General features: G+C 40.2%; 3 protein-coding genes across 3 annotated transcripts; 1 reads left to right on the forward strand and 2 right to left on the reverse strand.

The window, feature by feature from the left end:
- Positions 1 to 1,037: 1,037 nt before the first annotated feature.
- LOC310988267 (protein-glutamine gamma-glutamyltransferase 2-like) lies at positions 1,038 to 7,475 on the forward strand. The gene is made up of 15 exons (XM_083974799.1): positions 1,038 to 1,127; positions 1,520 to 1,705; positions 1,840 to 2,073; positions 2,222 to 2,340; positions 2,550 to 2,678; positions 3,070 to 3,238; positions 3,436 to 3,568; positions 3,749 to 3,852; positions 4,294 to 4,382; positions 4,593 to 4,746; positions 4,981 to 5,069; positions 5,586 to 5,769; positions 6,060 to 6,220; positions 6,537 to 6,673; positions 7,012 to 7,475. The coding sequence occupies exons 1-15, from the start codon at positions 1,118 to 1,120 to the stop codon at positions 7,157 to 7,159; spliced, it is 2,046 nt and encodes a 681-aa protein (XP_083830925.1). The 5' UTR covers positions 1,038 to 1,117; the 3' UTR covers positions 7,160 to 7,475.
- Positions 7,476 to 7,912: 437 nt separating this feature from the next.
- On the reverse strand, positions 7,913 to 10,650 carry LOC310988985 (kelch-like protein 10; the record flags this gene model as incomplete). Its single annotated transcript, XM_083975820.1, has 5 exons — positions 7,913 to 8,257; positions 8,574 to 8,723; positions 9,017 to 9,634; positions 9,868 to 10,354; positions 10,520 to 10,650. 5 exons carry the CDS (start codon positions 10,648 to 10,650, stop codon positions 7,913 to 7,915), a joined length of 1,731 nt encoding a protein of 576 aa, XP_083831946.1.
- A 3,174-nt stretch (positions 10,651 to 13,824) lies between these two features.
- On the reverse strand, positions 13,825 to 18,712 carry rprd1b (regulation of nuclear pre-mRNA domain containing 1B; the record flags this gene model as incomplete). Its single annotated transcript, XM_083975557.1, has 7 exons — positions 18,013 to 18,712; positions 17,180 to 17,309; positions 16,570 to 16,715; positions 16,258 to 16,376; positions 15,697 to 15,823; positions 15,154 to 15,329; positions 13,825 to 13,974 (listed from the first exon to the last, which is right to left on the reverse strand). The coding sequence occupies exons 1-7, from the start codon at positions 18,161 to 18,163 to the stop codon at positions 13,825 to 13,827; spliced, it is 999 nt and encodes a 332-aa protein (XP_083831683.1). The 5' UTR covers positions 18,164 to 18,712.
- Positions 18,713 to 21,723: the final 3,011 nt, after the last annotated feature.

Genomic DNA, 21,723 nt, shown 5'->3' on the forward strand with positions numbered 1-21,723 from the left:
CTCTAAAACCACTGAATTTCTTTGACATGATAGAGCCATGTTTTGCTGTTTTGTTCTGTTATGTAACTTCCTTTTTCTTTCATAATGTGTACATTATTTCACTATTCAAATGTGGGGTCAGTCAGGTCTAACCCTTTTTTATTCCTATTCAGCTTTTTAAAAATACATTTGTTTCTTCCTCTGAACTCTGTGCTTCCCTTCAGAGAAGACGAGACAGACTCAGAGACATGACTGACTGCAGTAAAGTGAGGATGTTGCACCACTGTGATGGTGTTTCACTTCCTTTCTCCAGAGACATAGTGATTCCTCAGGACAGATGGACACACTTATTGCAAAACTTTTCATTGTCACTGTGTGTGCAGGTTTTGATTTCACAACACTGCCCAAAACTGATTGTTTTTGTTTGTTTGTTTGTTTGTTTGTTTGTGATCTTTATTTTATGTTTCATTGGTTTCCATCTAACCTGGACTTTCATGGGGAAAAAAACAAATGAAATGTAGAAAAACATTGAATTTCATCCAGTAATTCTTTTGTGCTGTCTTGATAAAAAAAAAAAATGTGTGAAGTGGTTTTCTGAGTTGCAAAGGAAAAAAAATATCTGTTTTTTATTGATTTTGAATGATATCATTTTGTTTATGTTGAGTCAAACAATAATATATGGTACAATAACTTATGAAAAAACTTCTTTGTTGGTGGCTTATTTTTTAATGTAGCAGGAAAATGTTGTTGTAAACTGCTAGGTTGCTGTGAAACATATAGGCCTAAATTAACATAACTGAGACATTACTGTTAATTAGCTGACTAAGGACTCATTTCAATAACACACGGCTGCATGAATACTGCTCTTCAACAGAAATCCTTCACAATAGCCTCAAGATTCACAGTCTATTTTAAGTATGAAGTGGAGTGCTGTGAGTCTCTTTGCCCCTGCTGACTAAAAACAGAATTACTGATGTGGGGACCAGACAGAAGGGGGGCGTCGTGATCAAGTTTCACATGCTACAAATATCCCTCTGAGGCATTTACACTGCAAGGTCATTAACCAATGAGCACAGGAAGTGTGAAGCTCTAGTGTCACTTTCCACAGAAGTCAAGAGACAAGAACTTTGCTGCAGACATGAGTCAAGGTAAGGACGAGAAAATTATATTTGTGTCTTATATTGTAGCACATGTGTCTGCATTATATCAGAAGAGGAAATAATCTACAACTGGAGATGTGGTTTTCTGTTACTTAGAGTATTTTGAATACATACTGTATCAGATTGAAAGTGAACTGTGAAATATGATGAGTGCAAATGGTGGCTGACATAAGATCTCTCAGATCAAATACATAGCAACTCTATTTGTACCGAGGAATGTATTGATGATTTCTTGTGATTTATTGTTTGGGGGGAAAAAGTTTTTTTAGGGAGATAAAAGCCAGGTTATTTGAGTCACATATGTCAGATCACATTGTTGCAGGTGAGAACTTTTAAACTGAAGTCAAAAGCGAAAAGTTTGCCTTTCTCTCCACTCACAGCCTTGGGCATCGAGAGGTGTGATCTGAATATTAAGAGCAACAACAGCAGCCATCACACGGAGCTGTATGAAGAGGAGCGTTTGATTGTGAGGAGGGGACAGCCTTTCAACATCATCTTACATCTGACACCCGGCAGCAGACAGTTTAAACTGGGTGAAACAAGCTTCACACTCATCGTTGAGACTGGTACGCATCTTCTCTCGTGTTTAGATTCAGGCTGCTGAACGTGCTGCACTTGTAGGAGAGCAGCAGCAGTGTGTGCACATGGATCTGTGCCTGTCTACTATCTGGATTCAGTTTTACTGTTTATGTCTCTGCAGGTCCTTTACCCAGGAAAGAGTCAGACACTAAGGTTTCCTTCGGTTTAGGTGTCTCCACAGTGGACAATGAATGGAGCGCATCTGTTATTAATGATTCCCCTGAAAACACAGTGTCTTTGTCCATCAGTTCCTCCCCCTATAGCCCCATAGGAGTTTATACTCTGACTCTGGACCAGGAAGGGCAGAAGACTGTTTTAGGACAGTTCACCCTGCTTTTCAATGCTTGGTGCAATGGTAAGTTGTTAAGTATAAAATGAATGAGTTATATTTTGTTGTGGTCCAACAGCAGCTTGCACAGTTTGAAGTGATTTTATAACTAAAACATAAACTTGGTCCAACAGTTACTGTATGTGCGGCTGTCCCCCTCTGCACTGATTTACAGGAGATGCAGTTTACATGCGCAGTGAGACAAAGAGGCAGGAGTATGTTTTAGCACAACATGGGCAGCTCTACAGAGGAACTGTTAAACGCATCAAGGGGACACCGTGGAACTTTGGACAGGTATGCACAACGTTAAACACTGAATTTGAAAAAAAGGGAAGAAAATAAACGGAAAGGAATCATCACTGATGATATTAAAAAAATATTTTAGTGTTAAAATTTACGTTTTTCAATGAGTTCCCTGATGTTTATACTACAATTAACCAAATACAATGTATTATGACATAAACCACCTTTTTATGCTGCTCAATATTATCCATCTTCTGCAGTTTGAGAAAGGCATACTGGATATCTGTCTGAAAATCCTGGATGACAACCCAAAGTTTGTGTCAGATGCTGACAAGGACTGCACTGCCAGGAGAAATCCTGTCTATGTGACCAGGGTGCTGAGTGCTATGGTAGGTGTCAAAGCTTTAGTAAGAGCTGCAGTCAGCCTGTGAAGGATTGTTTTGTTTTTAGCTGCACAAGAAGAGATTACCATGGTGCATTAGAAAACTATGCCACTTTGTATGGTCGTGCAGGGAAACCTCTGTCCCTCTTTGGAAATGTTTAATGCTCTCCCCTCGTCCCTGCAGCAACATTTGTGATGCAAAGCGGCTGAAAGAGTGAAAGAAAGAGTGTTTGATTTTATAGTGAGCAAGTGTGTCCTCATTTATTTCTGCTGCAAGTCGAAATAGCTAATTGAGAAACTAAAGCTATTTCTGCTAGGTGCTGGTACAAATCAATACATCAGGATCATCATGTCCACAGACATGTCCACCCTCATCTCCCCTCTGTCTATGACCACAGATCAACAGTAATGATGACAGAGGTGTGCTGGTGGGAGAGTGGGACGACTTTGCAGGTGGAGTTCATCCAGGCCTGTGGATCGGCAGCGGGGACATTCTGCATCAGTGGGCTGAAAAGGGCCCCGTTCGCTACGGCCAGTGTTGGGTCTTCGCTGCTGTTGCCTGCACAGGTTGAACAACAGTGCAACTAGCACAAGTATTTTTTTTATCCACACCCCTAATTTTAGAAATTTATCTCATGGCTTTGTGTTTATCTGTCTGCGTTTGATGTGATGTCATTATTGTTGATCTTTGGTTTCCTGTTTAATCTGAAGCATGTGCTTTAGTAAAGTGGTGTGATGAAGTGTTGCTCCCCTCACTCATGCAGTGTCCAGAAGCCTGGGCATCCCATGTCGAGTGGTTACTAACTTTGGATCAGCTCATGATAGTGATGCCAACCTGGTGATAGAAAACCTGTATGATGAAGATGGTGAAAGACTTGATAACAGTGATTCAATCTGGTGAGTCTGTGGTGGGGTTGAATGTGACCATCTCCTCCAATAAGCCATCTCTAAATCCTCTTTCTCCGTTGTTGTCTTCCACTATATTATGATTATTCTGTGACAGAATGAAGCTTTGATTTTATTATTATTTATTATCATAATTTTACAGATAGTCCTTTCTTTTACATGTTTTCCCAGGAACTTCCATGTTTGGGTGGACAGCTGGATGACTCGTCCAGATCTGGGGTCTGAGTATGACGGGTGGCAGACCAGCGACCCAACCCCGCAGGAGAGAAGCGATGGTGATAAAAGATAACTCTGACTGTAACTATATGAAACCTGCTACAACAATGCATCAAAATGGGTTGCTTTCTATTTCACCATGGTGGTTGGTTTCAAATTCAGTAGTCACAGGTTGAGTGCGTGGTCTATGGCTAACTTGTCACAGCAGTTTTATTTGTACTAAGCACACGATGTCTCTGGAAGACTCTGTTATGTCACACATACATATTACAGTAATACTTGTGATTATGTAACCTTTTGTAACCTGTGTCCATGTCTTTACTGGGGCCACATTTTGGCTATGATAACAGTACAATAATTCACATGTGTGTTCTGCCACAAAACGAATCAGCAAAAATATTAAGAATTTGTACCTTTTTTTGTTTTTATTGTTTTATGTTCCCTTTTTCTTTTTTTGACTTGGTGTGAATGATACATGTCTGAAACCTTTTCCATTTCAGAGGTTTTCTGTTGTGGACCAGCCTCACTAAAGTCCATCAAGGAAGGAGAACTGACAAAGAAGTATGATGCTCCCTTCATATTTGCAGAGGTGAGTTTTATTGTAACATTTTCAAGTAAAAATTAACCTAGTTTGGAATAATCAGGGTTAGATTTAGAGATCTGCATTTTAGCCAAGCCCTGCTAACCCACCAGGCAGAGAGTGAAATATTTACAGTAGAAATACTATATACGTGTATAAGGATATCTCTGTATGTAGTGCTACTAGCTTATATTGTGTTCGTGTCATGTATGGGGACAGGTCAATGCAGATGTTGTGGACCTGGTGCGCCTGACAAATGGATCATTTGTGAAGTTCAGTGGGTCAACCAAGTCTGTTGGACGCTTCATCAGCACCAAATCAGTGGGCTCAGATGACAGACACGACATCACACACCAGTACAAGTATCCTGAAGGTACTGCAGAAGTACTCAAAACATACACATCACACACTGCTCCTGCAAACATTTTCAGATGACCTCAGCCCTCAGGTAACACAAATGTACCAAATAAAACTGCATAAGAGTCTTATGCAGTTTTAAGACCAACGTCACGCAAAATGAAATGATCGCAGTATTTAACAGCCTCTGTGTTGGGCACTGTTTTGTCTTATTTAGGAACTTGATAAAGATGAACTTTATGGTTTTCAGGCTCAAAGGAGGAAAGACAGGTGTTTGAGAAGGCCCAGCATCACAACAAGCTACAGCAGCAAGGAGAAGAACCAGGGCTCCATCTCAAGGTTTGTGTTTTGTTGTTACAGCTTTTACACAGATACTCTGGGGTGGGAGGTATTTGTTACAGACTGTACAAGGCTACAAAGAGCTCACATCATCTGGAGTGAAACAGTAGGTTCAGCGGTTTGAAAAAGAAAAGAAATAGAGACATAAAATACATTGTAGTACATTAGTATTTCTTGTTAATAAAGCCAGTACCACAAACTAGAGGAACAATCAAGGCTGAAAATAATAACCATAGTTGACAGACATAACTGATACACAGCCTAATATGAACAATTGTGATTTTATTACTATTTTATTTCGTAGTTATTTATTGTAGTAGTGTAGTGCAGTAGCGCTCCCAATCTCGTTGTATTTTGATGACAATAAAGGCTGTCGAGTCAATTCACTTCAATACAGAATAGCGATACATTGTGCCTAAAATCACAGAATAGTCTGATTATGAAAAACTTTTTATTTTTTTATTTTTTTTACAAGATATTCACCTTAAATGAATCATCTTGTAAATCTCATTTAAGGTCAAGCTTTCGGACAACATGATAGTGGGCTCAGACTTCGAGGTGTACGCTGTCCTCACTAACAACTACATGGAAACAAGAACCTGCACCTTGTTGTTCCTCGCCAAAGCCATCGGCTACAATGGGAAACTGGGAGATAGCTGTGGGTTTGTTTCAGACAAACTGGAGGTGGCCCCTGGAGAAGGTTTGATGTGATGAAAATACTGTGTATCACATTTTCTGATCAGTAAATTAGTTAAATGGCTGTGTTGTTAGCAAGTACAAAGTCTTTAAGATACCTCAATGAAACAAGGCCATCTATGCCTGAAAAAGACATTTGAAGTAATCCAAAGCCATCCAGATACCCCACAAATGTTTCTTAGGATAAATACCTTGGTCATGATATACTGTTATAATGAAAATGCATTGAGATTGTTGTAACCCATTATTTAATGTGTATAAAATATGCTTTTTGTCTTTGTTTGTTTTTTTCAGAAAAGCGTGTGCCTCTCAGACTGAAGTATGACAGTTATGGATCAGTGATCACCTCAGACAGGTTGATCCGGCTGACAGCCATCACCATCGACAAGAAGACCATCGACTACCATAAGGCTGAAAAGACCATTGTGCTAGATGAGCCAGACATTGAGATAAAGGTGGATGGATGGATGGATGGATGGATGGATGGATGGATGGATGGATGGATGGATGGATGGATGGATGGATGGATGGATGGATGGATGGATGGATGGATGGATGGATGGATGGATGGACGGATGGATGGAAAAACAGTTTTTTTATTAGCAATAATACAGCTCTCTAGTCTTATCCTTTAGGGAAAAAAAGTATGAATTCATTAATAGATCTGGAGCACTTGGCTATCATACAGCCATTATATATATACAGGTTTATTATGATATAATTCATACCTCTTACATGATGAGACCCATTAACCTGAACTAATCTCTGCAGCTGTTAGGAGAGGCCACAGTGAACCACGCTGTGACAGCAGAGATGACCTTGTTGAACCCTTTACCAGAGCCGCTGCGGGACTGCAGCTTCACCATTGAGGGGGTCGGCCTCACTGGCGGCAAACCCATTACAGCTAAGTATGTTTAAGAGCTGAATTATGAGCAGAATGCACATGCATGTTTCTATGCTTGGCATCTCTTTCGACTGCATGGCTTTTGCTTATGTCACCCAATTTCCATCAGGGTTTGATGTACAAAGCCTAAAAAAAAGTAAATTGCACTTTAATTTGCACCAAACATTTTCTTTCTTCCATCTTGACAGGAAATGATGTTGTCCTGTAATTTAAGATGATGCGATAAAATCCCATTATGCCATGTAATGTGCAAGAGATTAGATCAGAATTCAACATAAAACAGGAGCCTCGTTTGCGATTAGTTTGAATCATTATGCTCACAGGTGCATGTGATTGTTACAGGGTTGGAGATGTGGGCCCCCAACAAGAAGCCAAAGCCAGTGTAGAGTTCCTTCCCACCAGTGCTGGCTCCACCGTGCTTCTGGTGAACTTTGATAGCGTCAATCTGAGGAACATCAAGAGCTTCATCAAAGTTGTTGTGAAGGACTGAACCAATCTGCACCACAAACACCTTTTTTATTTTGTTGTTTAATTGGACATAAGTGTCTAAAGACTCTTATTACAGGGCTGCCTCTGCCATAGAAGCCTTTGGCTCTGTTTTTTAATCCGCTTCTGTTCATCCATGAAAAGAGTTTAATCTGAGTATTATTTCTGGAAATCACTATCATCTTTATTATAGGCCATAATAAAAATCAATATAATGTGTTTGTTTTACTTGAATGTTTAATACGGTTTTATTGATCCTGATTACATCTCAACTGTTTTTAGGAAGCAGGTTGTCATTATTTGACTTATCCCCATTATTAACATGCTATGAAATAAATGTCATTTAAGTAGAACTACTTGTGTGTTATAATCTTTTTAAGGGTATTTTGTCTTTGTTAGACCAAAAAAATGAGATGAGAACTCAAACATGAAATATAACAATGTGGTGTCCAACTTCAACCCATACACACGACAAGTTAACAACTTTCTTGCTTTGCGTTTATTTAGTGCAGCATTAGTATAGTTCTCTGTTTGATAGGATTTCATGGATCAGTGGGCTTGATATTGCCTGGAACCAATTCGTTTTTTCCTGCATATTACACACATCACTTAATCTGCAGCTGCATACTGACCAGCTAACAGTCAACAAAATGGGCACAGGTCATGGGGGTATCAAACAGAAAGCTACCAAATTATCACACTGTAGTATGACTCACAGGGATATTTATTTACAGAGCAAGTCATAAACAGATCTTCATCAATCCACCTCATTCTCTACATCTGGGAATTGCAGGGAGTAACGAGTGGCAGTATACTCTGCCAAGTTGTTGAGTCTGGACAACACGCAGCAGCTCAGGGCGCTGCGGGAGATCTCCATGTCCAGGATCTCAGACCATTCACCAGTTTCAACATTATAGCTCTCAACATAAGGGGTGGTGCTCAAACCGTTGAAACCCCCAACAGCAAAAAGACAGTCATCGATTACTGAAATGCCAAAGTTACTCCGGTAGTTGTGCATCTGTGGGATATGGCACCAGGTGTCAGTGTTGGGGTTGTAGGCCTCAGCAGTACGCAGCCGATTGGCTCCATTGAAACCACCGACCTAAACAAGTTAGAGTAAAACATGAAGTTGGGAGTGCTTTGATTGTATTTTGCATCTCATTTATACTTTAAGAAGAGGCATAGGTTACATATATAACACTGAGTAAAACTGCTGATAACTGACATGTTCTGCAATAGGTAAAATGTTATTGAAACATCTGTTTTCAGTCAACTTGAAGACAATGAAAAAGATGCACAGCTCTGGCTTGATTTCTATTGAAAGATTATTATCTGGCTTAGGTCTATGCGAAAACTCTACTAATAACATATTTTTCTGCGTGTGTTTCTGAGAGTTAGGTGTTAGGTCAATTGCTTACTGCAAATATGTGGTCTTTGTAAGCCACGACCCCAACTCCACTGCGCCTGGTTCTCATGGGGGCGATCAGTGTCCACTGGTTGCTCTGGGGGTCGTAACATTCAGCCGTTGACAGGCAGTCACTCCCATTGAAGCCACCACAGATATAGACCTGGGGAGAATTAGTGGAGGTAAAATAGTGTTTTGAAAAAAAAATGTATCATCATTTTTTAGTGTCCCCTGGAGACACTTTCATTGTATTGTTGATTGATCTATGAAGATGTTTTCTGATCATTTTCATTTGTGTATTTGCACATGTTTTCTGAAGCTGCCGTGTGTTGACCTCTTAGGGCCACCGTAGCCTACCAAATGCTCATAGAGTCAAACCATAAAACCTGTGTGCTGTCCCTGTCCTAACATAGATCTATCTTATTTAGTGTTAGGGTTAGGGTTAGGGTTACCTACCTTGCCATGGAGAGTTGCGCAACAAGCATCACTCCTCTGCTCATGCATGGATGCAATTAAAGTCCACTGATTGGTGCTGGGTTCATAGCGTTCTGCAGTTTCAAGTCGATTGTATCCATCATAGCCGCCCATAGCATATATGTACCCATCCAGAACAGTTACGCTGACATAGCAGCGTCTATAATACATCGGTGCCACCTCTTCCCAGGTGTGTGTCTCCAGGTAAAACCTGAGCGTACTGTTGAAATGTTCAACGCCATCAAAGCCACCAACACAGTAAAGTGACCCATTGAGGACTGCATTGCCATGGTAGGCCCGAGGAAAACCCCCATCATCAATTAACTGGGCCCACACCTTTGCACGGACATCATACGCCTCAACAGCATTGGTGGAGCCACCGCTACTCCAGCCTCCAATGGCCAACAGGATGGCCGGGGGCAGGCGTGGACAGGCCAAATGATGGAGGGAAATAGAGTTGGAGAATCTCCTTGCTCTCATATCAATCATGGCATCCATAGTACGAAGGAGGATTTGGCGACACTCTTCATTTGCCTTCACCATTTCGTTTTTCATCACATTCTCCATCATGTATTCTGGATTCATTAAAGCCAGTCTGACCTGCACAGAGACATAAAGACAGAAATAGGCCACGGCCCATACTAGCTAATTATACTGGCTAGCATTATCAGCAGACTTTAGCTTATTCAGATTTATCAAACTCCTTGAATAGCTGGGTCATAAAAAAGTTTAAATGCAGAGCTCCTGCAGATAGTGCTACATTTCTCTTTCACTTAATTAACTCCTATTTTGGGTTGACCTTTATAGCCTACTGGCTCAGCCCCCTAATTTACCTTGGACAGAAGCTGAGAGATGTATTCTCTGCGTTGCTCAGGAGCGTAGTTGATCCAGTGGAGAACGGCCTCAAACACTGTCTCCTCCGTCTTTATATTGAGTTGGTCATTCTCAATGATTTTAGTGATTTCCGTTTCAGAAAGCTGCACAAACTCCGCTGAGGTGGTGTCAATGTCCTCAAAGTGATTTAGGATGAAGAGGAAGGTCTTGTGTTTCAGTTCGGGGTTGTAATAGAGGTCTGTGAAACACCAGGTATCAATGCAGTTCTGTGGGGTCAGCTGCTCCTCCAGGAGGTGACTGCAGGCTTCCATGATGCCCTCTACATTGAACCGGTCAGCTGCTATAAAAACCTCTCGGACATTCTCTGGTGTCACAGGAACAACACCGGTGTAGGCAAAGTCAATGATCAGTCTCATCATGTCAGGTGACACACCAGACAAGTCAAAGTCCCAATTGTCTGGGTTTGACCAGTGGGTAAAGAGAGTTCTGTGGGTCAGAGAGGGCGCAGAACAAGGGGATGAAAATAAAGTAAAGAAACAGTAAAACATAAGACTATTTTCAAGTGCTGTGCCCAAGTCAAATTAAATTGCGAACATAAGGTAGATCAACTGAAGTTCTCAGAAAATGAGTAAAATGCAATCATCTACTTACCTGAAGTAGGGGCTACAGTTACACAGGACCAGCTTGTGCACATGAAATTCAGTGTTGTCCACCCGAATCGCTGCATCACAAAGCTGTTGCTCCAGACGGAGCTCATCATACACTGACCTATTCTCACTCATCTTTGCTCTTCAGTGTGACACCTTTTATGTTTCTGATCTTCTTGTGCAGGTTTCTTCTCAGACTCTCCACAAGTGGGTGTTGTTGTGTAGAGAACTGTGTGAACTCACTCAGGTCCTGATGGAATTTAGAATGGATCATTGTGACATCACTGTCACAGACAGCAACATTCTGATAAAGAGCAGCTGCATCTGTGTCTTATGGTGCGTTCCAGGCAGGCTTTTGAACCCGTAAGTCACGACTTCAAGTCACCAGTTACGACTTTGTAGCGTGCCAGGCAAGTTATGAGTTACAACTGGGAACTGGGAGTCCGTCAATCTACAGTAGTAGTACGAGTTCACAGATGGGAAGTTACGAGTTTGACTGTACGTTCCAACGGGTAACCATAGGAACAGGTCGGAAAAACGAGTTACGGGTTGCCTGGAACGCACCATTATTCCCAGGCTGTAACTCTGGCTGGATAGATACATATACATACACACAAACATACAGGTGTGGCTACATTTTGCAAGGATGTTAATGCATATAGATACACAATGCTGATTTTAAACAATCATTAAAAAGTACACAGTGTATAGCAGTTTCATTTACACTTTCCTACCAGCAGATGAACTTAAAGGGATTTGTTTTCAATGCAGCAAAGTAAAAACACACAGTGTCTATCTACTGCAGACACAAGCTAGTGTCTCTGTGTGTGGAACCTACCAGTAGCCAGCTGTGGTGCAGGAGTTAGTACTGCTGCCTCAAGATAAGGTGGTTTTGGTTCAATTGCCGGGCCTGAGGCCTTTCTGGCTGGTGTTTGCATGTTCTCCCTATTTCTCTATGGGTTCTGTCTGGGTACTCTGGTTTCCTTCCAGAATCCAGAAAACATGTGCAATAGGTGGACTGGAGGCTCTAATTGTCTAGGTGTGAATTTGAGTGTGTTATCCGCCTCTTTATGTCTACATGTGATAGACTGGTAACCCGTAACCCGGATGTGTTGAATTTGTTGACTTCATGTAAAATACACATGGCGCAATAGTTCAAATGGTTCCAGTTTATTGGCTTCCACGGAGTCACTTTCATTACAGAAAAACACTATCCTTAATGTTGCAGTCCTGGTCGTACAGCATGATTCTGCAGAGAGACACATACCACACAGCAAACAGGTAATAAAAGATCTAACTAATATCAACAGTAAAGCAAACCTGGGTCAAAATGTTACTAAAATCCTTTCCGGTATACAGTTGTTGGATTGAACACTTGCTGTTTTTACCTTTAATCAACCAGTGAACTGTATTAGAAATTAAATAATCAGTCAAAATGCAGCTACTTAAACATATGACATTTATCCAACATCGTCGCCGTAGGGGCTGAATTTGTGCTTTGGGCCCCCACATCTGACTTTTAATGATGAAAACCACACATTTGGTTTAACAGACACACTGAAGCTGCTGTGAGTCACATTTTACCTGATGTTTGAATTATACCTTGGATTCAGACGGTCAGAAGACAGAGAGCTGACTAAAAAGGGATTTGTAGCAGCATTTTTTGCACAGGCCTGTTGTATCAGCAGGTTCAGTTAGAGCTACTGTAATCTTAAACTTTAGAAAACACTGTTCTCATTAGCAGCAGAAGCATTTTGTTTGAGCTTCTGGAAGCTCAAACAAAATGCTGTGGTAAACATCTCTCATATTTTATCATAAGATGAACACACAAATAATGGAAAACCAAATGAGCTGAACAAATGAAACCTATCGTCCTGCAGTTTAGAAAGATCCCCACAACCTGCTGTACCAAAAATTAAATCGGGCTTTAACCTGGCTTTAATGTCTAAATGAAGGGAATTTGAAATATGAATTAAAAATAAGGCAAATTCTCCTGTCGATACTTTTTGGTTCAATATTTCCTCTGCACACAGTGTTGGTCAAGCAATATCAATTATGGTTCACCATTTTAATCACATGTGAATCATAATGAACATATTTCTTGCAAGTGAAGGCGACAGTTCAGGTTTATTTCTAATATCATCTCTAATACCAAAACAGACCGTGTGATATACACCAATACCAGACATAAGTCCTGTTCTGACCTTGTTATTTTGACATGTCTTTCTCTCCATACTTAACTTTACATACCTACATGAAATGACCTGTAACATTTTTATTTAGGTTTTTGCACTTTTCAGTGATGCTGTATTTTTCTTTGTTTGAGCATTTCATATATTTTTTCATACAAATAAGTTTCTTAGAAAGCAAACCTCAAACTGTTGTTTTGTGAAACTCAAACCTTGCCTAGTGCACAGTCAGACTCCTCACATTTCAAGCATCTTGTCCAAATCAAAGCATGAAAATAAAAACATTCTTTAAATTTGCTAGTTTTAGTCTGTAAATGAGATACAAATGTTTCCAAAAGGGGACATGGGATCAAAGTTTGTCTGTGGACTTTCAACTGTCAGGATGATACTGTCTCACAAATCCTATTCAGTCACGACCGGATGAAGTGTTACTGAAATGCCTGTGTTGTGTAACAGCTGTGGACCATGAACATTCATCAAAGCAAAACACCTGGAACCAGATCTTGTATTATTGTACATATTCATCAAAACCACCTATCTGACTATGTGTCATTAAAAAGCCACCAACTGAAAGCTAAAAAATAAAACTAATAACTGGTACATCCTCTTCACATTGTAGTCACAACCTCTGAGAACTGTCAGAGCAAACAGCCCACCTTCTCTCACTGAATCCAAAATATAACACACAAAAAGACACTTTGATTGACATTCCCTGACAACCAACATGTATGTCTGTCTCCAAGCTTTGCCCTTTACCCTTTCCCGCCTCTGAAATCAGTGACATTTTCAGCATTTAAAAAAGAAATTAAAACAAACAGGGAACAAACTTGTTCCAAGCTGGTGGAGTGGAATCAGAGAACAGAAAAGATCCAGGCTGACAGAGTCTCTGTTCTCCTCTGCAGAGTGTTTTGATTTCACCAAACCTTCCTTCTAACGTCCCTCTCTGCCTCTCGTCCTGTAGGTTTGGAGTTTGCAGATGGGCTAGCTACTCTGCTGAGAGAGGTTTGACCACATGTGTCCTCTGGCTTAGAGACGCATCTGGGAGTATTTTTGTGAATCAAACATGGGGCTGGGTTTGGGTCGGAGGGAGTACCGGACTAGTTCGTCTAGGTAAGACCTCTCAGTCGGTGGAGAAGAGGTCTCCGGCTGAAGGCAGCGGAGCCAGACCTCCCGTCACATTAGGCAGGAGGGAGAGGTCAGGGAGACTCTGGATGTGGGACTTGAGCTCTTTCCTCACTTGGGTCACCCTCGCCAGCTTCTGCTTATATTCCTGCAGGTTAAACATTAAGAAAGATATAGCACAGGTACATATGAGCATAATGATTACTTCATGACAACACAATATCCTATAAAATCCTATTTTCAGAGGCAAACTGTAAACAAAACATTACAACAAAGCTGAACTAGGAAGCTGAATGGACAGTTTTGTTGATAAATGACTCTACGGTTTCTTTTCTCCTTGAATTTAAACTTAGACATTGTGTAGAAGAGATACAAAAAAAGGTCAGAAACAAGCTGCACAGTGCAGTGAATTACAGACAACACTACCAATTACAAACAGACTTGTGGCTAGGGCTGTCACAACCATGACATTTTAGTTGAATTATTTGTATTAAATGGCATACAAATAATTGCGATTAGAGATTCAATTGTCTTCATTTTATGCCAATATTACTATAAGCCTAAACATAGTTTAATAATACACATACACCTTATGAAGAAGAAGAAGAGCCATGTATTGGCATTAAACATTGGAACATATAAATAAAAACTGCATTTCTGTTTTTCTTTAGGCTTCCATGATAGATGCTCATCGTAATTCTGAAATTAAGCACCTCAAGAAAAACAGTTTGTGGCACTCCACTCGTGTCATTTAACTATACAGTAGAATGGTGGAAAATGACAAGTAAATAGTGATGGAATTGTGACATTTTTGTTAGTTTCATCCAGCTGTTTTTATACAGATGAATGGAAGCGATTTTCACAATTATTAAAAATAATTGCAGTCAGCTCAAATATTTGCAATCAGGCAATTATGTTATAATTGTTACAGGCCCACATGTGGCCCATCTACAGTTTGTGATGTCAATTCAAATGTGTGAATTCAAATACAAGTCAAGTATGCACCATTTCTTCTGAACAGACAGAGGATAGGTTGCCTTTTTCGAAGTCTGTGCAATGTCACTACAATCAAAGATTCAATAAAGTAACTGATGCTGGACTAAACTCCCTATGTTTTTGAATTTATTTATTTTTAGTTAATGGGGCTTCAGCGGCCTGTGTTAGACAAATCAAGAGTTCCTAGGTCACAGTCTTAAAAATGAAATTCTCTTTTTGTTACGGTCCAACTATTGCAATGAGGGAGAAACGTTAACACAAACATATTCAGACAACAACCAACATGTCAGCTCTTTGTGTGTATGTGTGTTTGTGTGGTGTCTTGTCTTGCCTCTAGTTTCTTCTCCCTCTCTGTGAGCGCCTCCTTCTGGCTGCTGATGTATTCAGTCAACATTCGGGCCAGCTGCCTCCGGTCCTCCAGCTCTGCAGCCAGTCGGCCGTTGTACTCCGCTAACAGCAAACAGGCTTCATCCACCGTCTTCGACAGCTTGTCTGCTGCCTCCTTATCTGGAGTGGCACCAAAGGGGGTTGTTCAAATTATTACATTAAAAAAATTAAACCTCCTATGGAGTAAAACTTGAACAATTCATATTTCCTTGTTTAGGACAATTTAAAACAAATCAAATGGTTTTATATTTACAATGAGAGCATGATGTACAGAATACTGCTGACTGTAGGACCTGATAATTGATAATAACGGATTTTACATTAAATACCGTGTTAAGGCTTTTATTATTATGATTCACTGTCCATCTTCATTTACTTCCTGTTGCCTGTGTGAAACCTTTGCTTTAGATTTTTCCCCATAGCCAAAAACATATAGGCACAAATAGGCACAAAAACAATGCCATACCTATGCAGCCTGGTCACTTACCAGTGATCTTCTCCAACAGGGAAACGTCCTGAACTTCCTGCGGCAGCGAGGCGATCTTCTGACGAACAGCTGCATCACCTGATGCAGCATTCTCCAAGTCCTGCAGGGCCTTGACCAGCTCCTCTGTCTGCATGTGCGTTTAAAGGAATCAGATGGAGAGAGGTAATCAGAGTTTAACAGCAAGGTAGGTTCCACCTTGCTATTTTTTTGATGCCGTGTTTCAGACCATGTTAGATTCTGATTGTGGTCAGTTGATTACATATTGTGACTGACCAGTGGGTCCTGTCTGAGAGAATCAAAGCACTGCTCAAACATCTACAGCAAAGCACATTGTTGCCATCTAAACAAGGATGGTGTACGAGAAAATGGCAAATACACTTGTGTTGTGCTTTGCTTTGCATCAATTTGTATTTTGTGTAAGATGCGGAAATGTCATAACTGAGAGAAGGTGAGGAGTGAGAGAGGAAGAAACACAAAATAAGCCCAGACCTAAACTGTGAGAGACTTTGTTTTCCTTTTTTGTGTGTTTTTCTCCCTTCCATAAAAAGTTCCCATACTCACCAGCTGAGTTGCAGCGATATCTGCGTTGTGAGGGGAGTTGTGGCTTCTGTAGTCATCATCTTCATCATCCTCATCTTCCTGGAACTTCTGATAGCTGCGTTTCACTGCTTTCTTCTCCTCTGCAGTGTCGAGTTCAGAGACCACAGAGCAGAAAAAAAACACTTGTTATTCTATTGATGTTGTGATGCTGGACCCAGTTTTACTTTATGTTATATTGAGACCACATCTTGTGGTCCCGTCCTCCCCTAACAACAATCACAGATATCATGTAAGTATACTCATGTAGAGGTGCAACAAAGATCGATTACATACCAGTTGTCTTACTTGCCGGCCTGGGGCTGTTGCTATCTTCTATGGCCAGTTTGAGCTGCTGGATGAAGTCACCTCTGTAGAGGCTCCTCTCCTTCCAGATGTTCAGCAGTCTTTCCATGTGCTTTTTACAGTTGTCATCTGCGTCACTGCAGGAAGAGCAACAGAGTTCAGATGATTAAACCAAAGAGCTCAAAACGTAGAGAAAACATTGTTTAGAAAATGAATTTAAAAAATATAATGGGATCAAATATATAAAATGAAACCCTGATTTATACACTGTTTTTTTTCTTGTATAAGAAAAAAATGAAACCTTGATTATTTCATTTTTCTTGTATTAGGTTTCAGATGTTTTTAATCTATGTTGGAGCTGAATAAACGCATCTCTGTGTTGGTTTTAAGAGATGCCCGAGACAAATTTGGTGGTCTAACGACAACCATTCGAAGAGTCCTTTCGAAAAGGAAAAAGGTACAACAAATGCTGTGAGATGTAGAAGTAGATTACTTTAAAGGAATGCACTTACTCAGCTATTGCTCAAAAAGCTTCAGGGCAAAAAGCATTACACCTGTTCACACGTACACAAACCCACACACTGGCCACATTATTGTGTACCTGGCTACATGGGAGCAGGCATCAACGAGGACTGTCTCAAAGTCTTTGGTGAACTCTGGTCCTTTCTTCTTGCTGTTCTGGATGACATCATTGGCCAGATACAGGAAGGTCAGCTTCCTGCCGCTTTTAGCTGGACGACACATGAAAAAAGCATATTCAAAACACTGTTTTGTTCTGATGAAAAAAAATCATTCTTAGACAGTAGGTCAGTCTGTGATGGCCAATACTATTACATTTCTATTAAACTGTACATCAACACAATGTCTAATATGATTAGTTATCTGCACCTTCAGTAAAACATGCAGACACGTTAACATGACCGATTTCTGTGTGTTTATGGATTCGAGTTAGTAGTTTATGAAGCTATCTTCCTTTACTAGTTTCCATAATAATGAAAAAAAAATCTGCCTTTTTTAAATTGTGTGTCATACACAAATATCACCACCATTATGGCTGCAAAAACATATATGACCCTGGTCAAAGAATCTAGATTATAAAATATCAGGAAAAGCTTCTCAAATGTTAGCATTTTGTTGCTTCTCACAATTTCACATTCTTCTTACATTTTGGGCATTTTGTATTATTTCACTTAACAATCAGACAAAATTAGGCTTGAATACAAAAGTGCGAATGGTCAAGACCTTTATCACACTAGTGCCTACAAGCAGCACTTCCACACTATGAAACTTGAAAAAAGTTACCTTTGTATATTAAAACAACAGGTAACCACCAGAGAACAGAGAAATTGCGTAAAACTGAGTGTATATTAGTGTGATAGTTTTCATTTCATATTATTCTGTTAATCATGCACTCAGTGCTGGAAGCTCTCTCACCTTTCTTCAGCTCTCTGTGCCACACTCTGACGATCAGGCCGGAGTGCTTGCGGTGGTGGATGATCCACAGAGACAGGGTCTGGACGCTCTGCTGCGAGCTGCTCAGCTCCGACAGCTTCTTCTCCAGGGCCGACTCCGAGAAGGACGACATGCCGCTGTGTGTTTGTGTATGTGTGTATGAGTGTTTTTTCCCTCCTGCGACCCAACAGACCCTCCTACCTGCCCTAAGGCGACTGAGCTCCGAGCTCGTTTGGAGAAACTCGCACTGTCATCAAAACTGAAGTTGTTCGCTAAACTTCCAGACCTGCAGCGCCAAAGCGTCTCTCGGCTCCCCGCCCTCTCCTGCCTGATGTTAGCCCGCTCACCTGGCTGAATGTCGGACCAAATGCGCCGAACAGACCCGCAGGAGGTGCGGTGGTGGACCTGCAGCTGTCCCTCCACTGCCCGCACTGTTTGTTTACAGGCGATGCTAACGTTAGCCTGCTGAGCTAGGCAGCCGCCTGCAGACCAGAGCGGAGCTTCCGCCTCCACCCGAGGTCAAATACCCCGAGCAGGTGTAACTGCCCCGGCCTGTGTGTGTGTTCGGAGCCCACAGGAGAGAGACAATTGTTAAAAAGTCACGGCCAAACTCACTGTTCGCCTCGGCTCGTGTGGCCAATCGGGAAGGTTCCTCCGAAAAAATGGCAGCTTTGCACTTTCACCTCGGCATGTAGGCTGCGTCGCACAGTAGTGACGCAGGCAGAGCCGCACACCCAAGGGGGTGGATCTGACTACACGCAGGCGTAGCTCACAGTCGGCCATATGAGGACGGGCAACTTGCTCTGACTCTGGCTGCAGTTACAGTGCAGTAGATAGGTGATCCAGTCATCTGCACTAAAAAAACGATTCATAACTCTGTGAAAAATAAATCAGTATGTAGCTATTACTTTAACTATTTGCATAATGTCACTATAATGTTACTTTTACAAAAAAAAAATACACTATTAAAAGTATCCGTGATTCTAAATATGCTGCATCATAACTGCATAAACGTTCATAAAAATCAAACCGTTTTGAAATCGGACAAAAACTGAGTAAGTTGTGGTCATTATAGCAGAATATGCACCATAGGCTTAATGCTCTGAGGGAGAGAGTTGCCCGTTCCAAGATGGCCGCCGTACTGGCTACGCCGTGTCTTTGGGAAACAGCTGGGGGTGAGTCATCTAGTTCTTATATATATCTATGCGCACACCAACCGCTTTTTCAAGCGCTTATGACCAAGAGATGGAAAAAGGTAAATTTAAAAAGCCCCACATTCAGGGCCGGCCCAAGCCTCCATGGGGCTCCAAGCTAAGTCTTTCTTTTGGTGCCCTCTATTACTGCCAATAATAGTATTTCATTTTTTACTCTGTCATCACGAATCATCATATCCTGGCAGGTTTTTGGTTTTTACCCATCTCTGGTTTTTATTCTGAAATGGCACCAAATTCAGCTAAAAGTGCAGCCTGGGGTTGATTTACATTTCATCTTCTTGATCTAACTGATATAGCCTAGTAGCCTACTGGGATACTGAATGTCACCTAGGTCGACTAAAAGTAACAAAATAAACCAGCAGACAATGCATTAAAACACATAGGTTTTGGTTTTAAATATAGCCTACTGCAACAGAAAAGTGCAACAACAATTTGAAATGCAACAATAATTGAAGTTTTTTGTAATTACGCAGTGTTTCTCTAAGGATCTATGCACTACAATTTAAAAAAGTTACTTGCCTTTTGGGGGGGCCCCAAGCAGACTGGCTTAGGCCTATGCCTTGGGCCGGCTCTTTCCACATTGCTTTTTGTAAACTGGGTTTTACATCCAAACTACCTGTTAAACGTTTTGTACAAATCACTAGCAGACATCTTTATTCCTAATAAAATACTAAATTTTGAAACATTTTTGATTGATCAAAACATTTCCCCACATTCTTTGGCACTTGTATAGTAGCCTAAGGCAAGGCAAGGCAATTTTATTTGTATAGCCCAAAAACATTTTGTCTCAAAGGGCTATAAACTGTACCATCAAAGGAAAACAACACAAATGAGAAATTGGTTCTGAAATCACTTATGAAATATATTAGGTTAATATAGGACCAATAGCTTATGTAATGAAAATTTCAACGTGTATCCTGTTATTCTTTCACACTCTCTGGCTCTAGAAAACTTCAAATAACTAGGCCTATGTGTGAAAACAGTGATTATGAATCGGAAATGAAATATTTTTTTCATAGGTGATCCTGAGCAGAGAAAGCTATTCTGCTTTAGCTGCTTGACTAATTTATATTGTAGAAAAAATGTCACTCCAGATACACTGAGATCATTCAAGAGTTTTAACCATGATGTGATTAATGTATTTTTTAAAATTAATCAACAATACTTGTTAGTGTATTGTGGAAACATTAGCCTATAAAAGTGAAAAATAAGACAAATGTGAATGATAGGCTGTTACTATGATCTAACTTTTAAGTTGATATATAGTAGGCCTAGTCAATAATTAATAATTTCGCAATTATGTAATTATAAACAGTTCATATTTCAACAAGATATAAAGTTCATTTTGTTGAGGTGTATCTTCAACAAGAGCAGAGAAGAGCCGATAAATTGAATAAAAACAAGAGGAGTGCAACCTACAGTAAGACCTATATAGATGTTTTTATCTATAGGATCTTTAGGACACTGCAAAACTCAAACTATAGGAGTTTAACTATAATTGCATTGTAGTGTCACTGAATCATGTTACTGTTTTACTCTTTCTCTGTTAGTAAAAGTCATAGTTAATTAATTTGATGTTAACATATTCTGACAGACATTTTATTGTTGTTATATGTTTGAATAGGAAAATAGAACTTACAATAAAAGCTTCAATTACTTCTTCTGTGAAAGCTTGCACTATGCAAATAGCTTTCATTTTTGTTTCTACAAATATGGAAATGTACCTGTCTATTTGCCTCCATAATAATGTGGTTGACAAAATGCACAATATTCCTTTCAAAACAATGGGTTTGCGTTCTGGACCCCAGTGAGTTTCAGGCAAATTATATGTTAGTACAACAGGTGTGTTTAACAAGAAGAGCCTCAAATATCAACCAAAAATGCAAATCTAGCCACACATACAAGCCTTTTCCATTACACACATTATAACCAAGAAGATTGTGTTTCTTTACGGCCTAGGCTACTCCTTGCTGGTGAGACAGCACTGGTCATAGCAGGTCTATAGGGCACTGTATGAGATGCTGTCATCACTGGTGATAATTACAACGGTGAATGAAAAACTGAAGATTCAGAGTGTGAAATTGGACAAAAAAAAGTTCTTATCAGCTGTGTGTGAGGATTCATTATTATGATGTCTGACACAGCATTTAATTTCTCTTAAAGATGAATACACATTTTTGATTGGGTGACTGTATGCATAGCACAGGATAAATCACTTGCAATCTTAATGTTGTTGTTGTTGTTTAAAGACAAGCCCAACACAACAATTGTGTCATTAATCTCCATAAAAATTTAGTTGCTTGCTGTCATGAACATCACTATTTAAAATGTATTTAACCAGGTCAGTCCCATGTCTAAATTGTAAAAGCATCTATTAAAAGCATGCTTTTCAATTGTTAAAATGACAAAAAGGGCAATATTGAAGCTGCATTTGGAGATTGTTAAGTTTAACAGTATGAGAAGATGTTGAATTCTTGAA

This window comes from Trachurus trachurus (assembly GCF_905171665.1).
Source record: "Trachurus trachurus genome assembly, chromosome: 7".
In the NCBI taxonomy this organism is placed as follows: Eukaryota; Metazoa; Chordata; class Actinopteri; order Carangiformes; family Carangidae; genus Trachurus; species Trachurus trachurus.

What these genes read in the sequence shown, in the direction of transcription:
- LOC310988267 (XM_083974799.1), top strand. An exon ending in CCCGCAGGAGAGAAGCGATG is followed by an intron (nt 3,853 to 4,293) that starts GTGATAAAAGAT and finishes TTTCCATTTCAG; the next exon opens with AGGTTTTCTGTTGTGGACCA. An exon ending in CCAGTACAAGTATCCTGAAG is followed by an intron (nt 4,747 to 4,980) that starts GTACTGCAGAAG and finishes TATGGTTTTCAG; the next exon opens with GCTCAAAGGAGGAAAGACAG.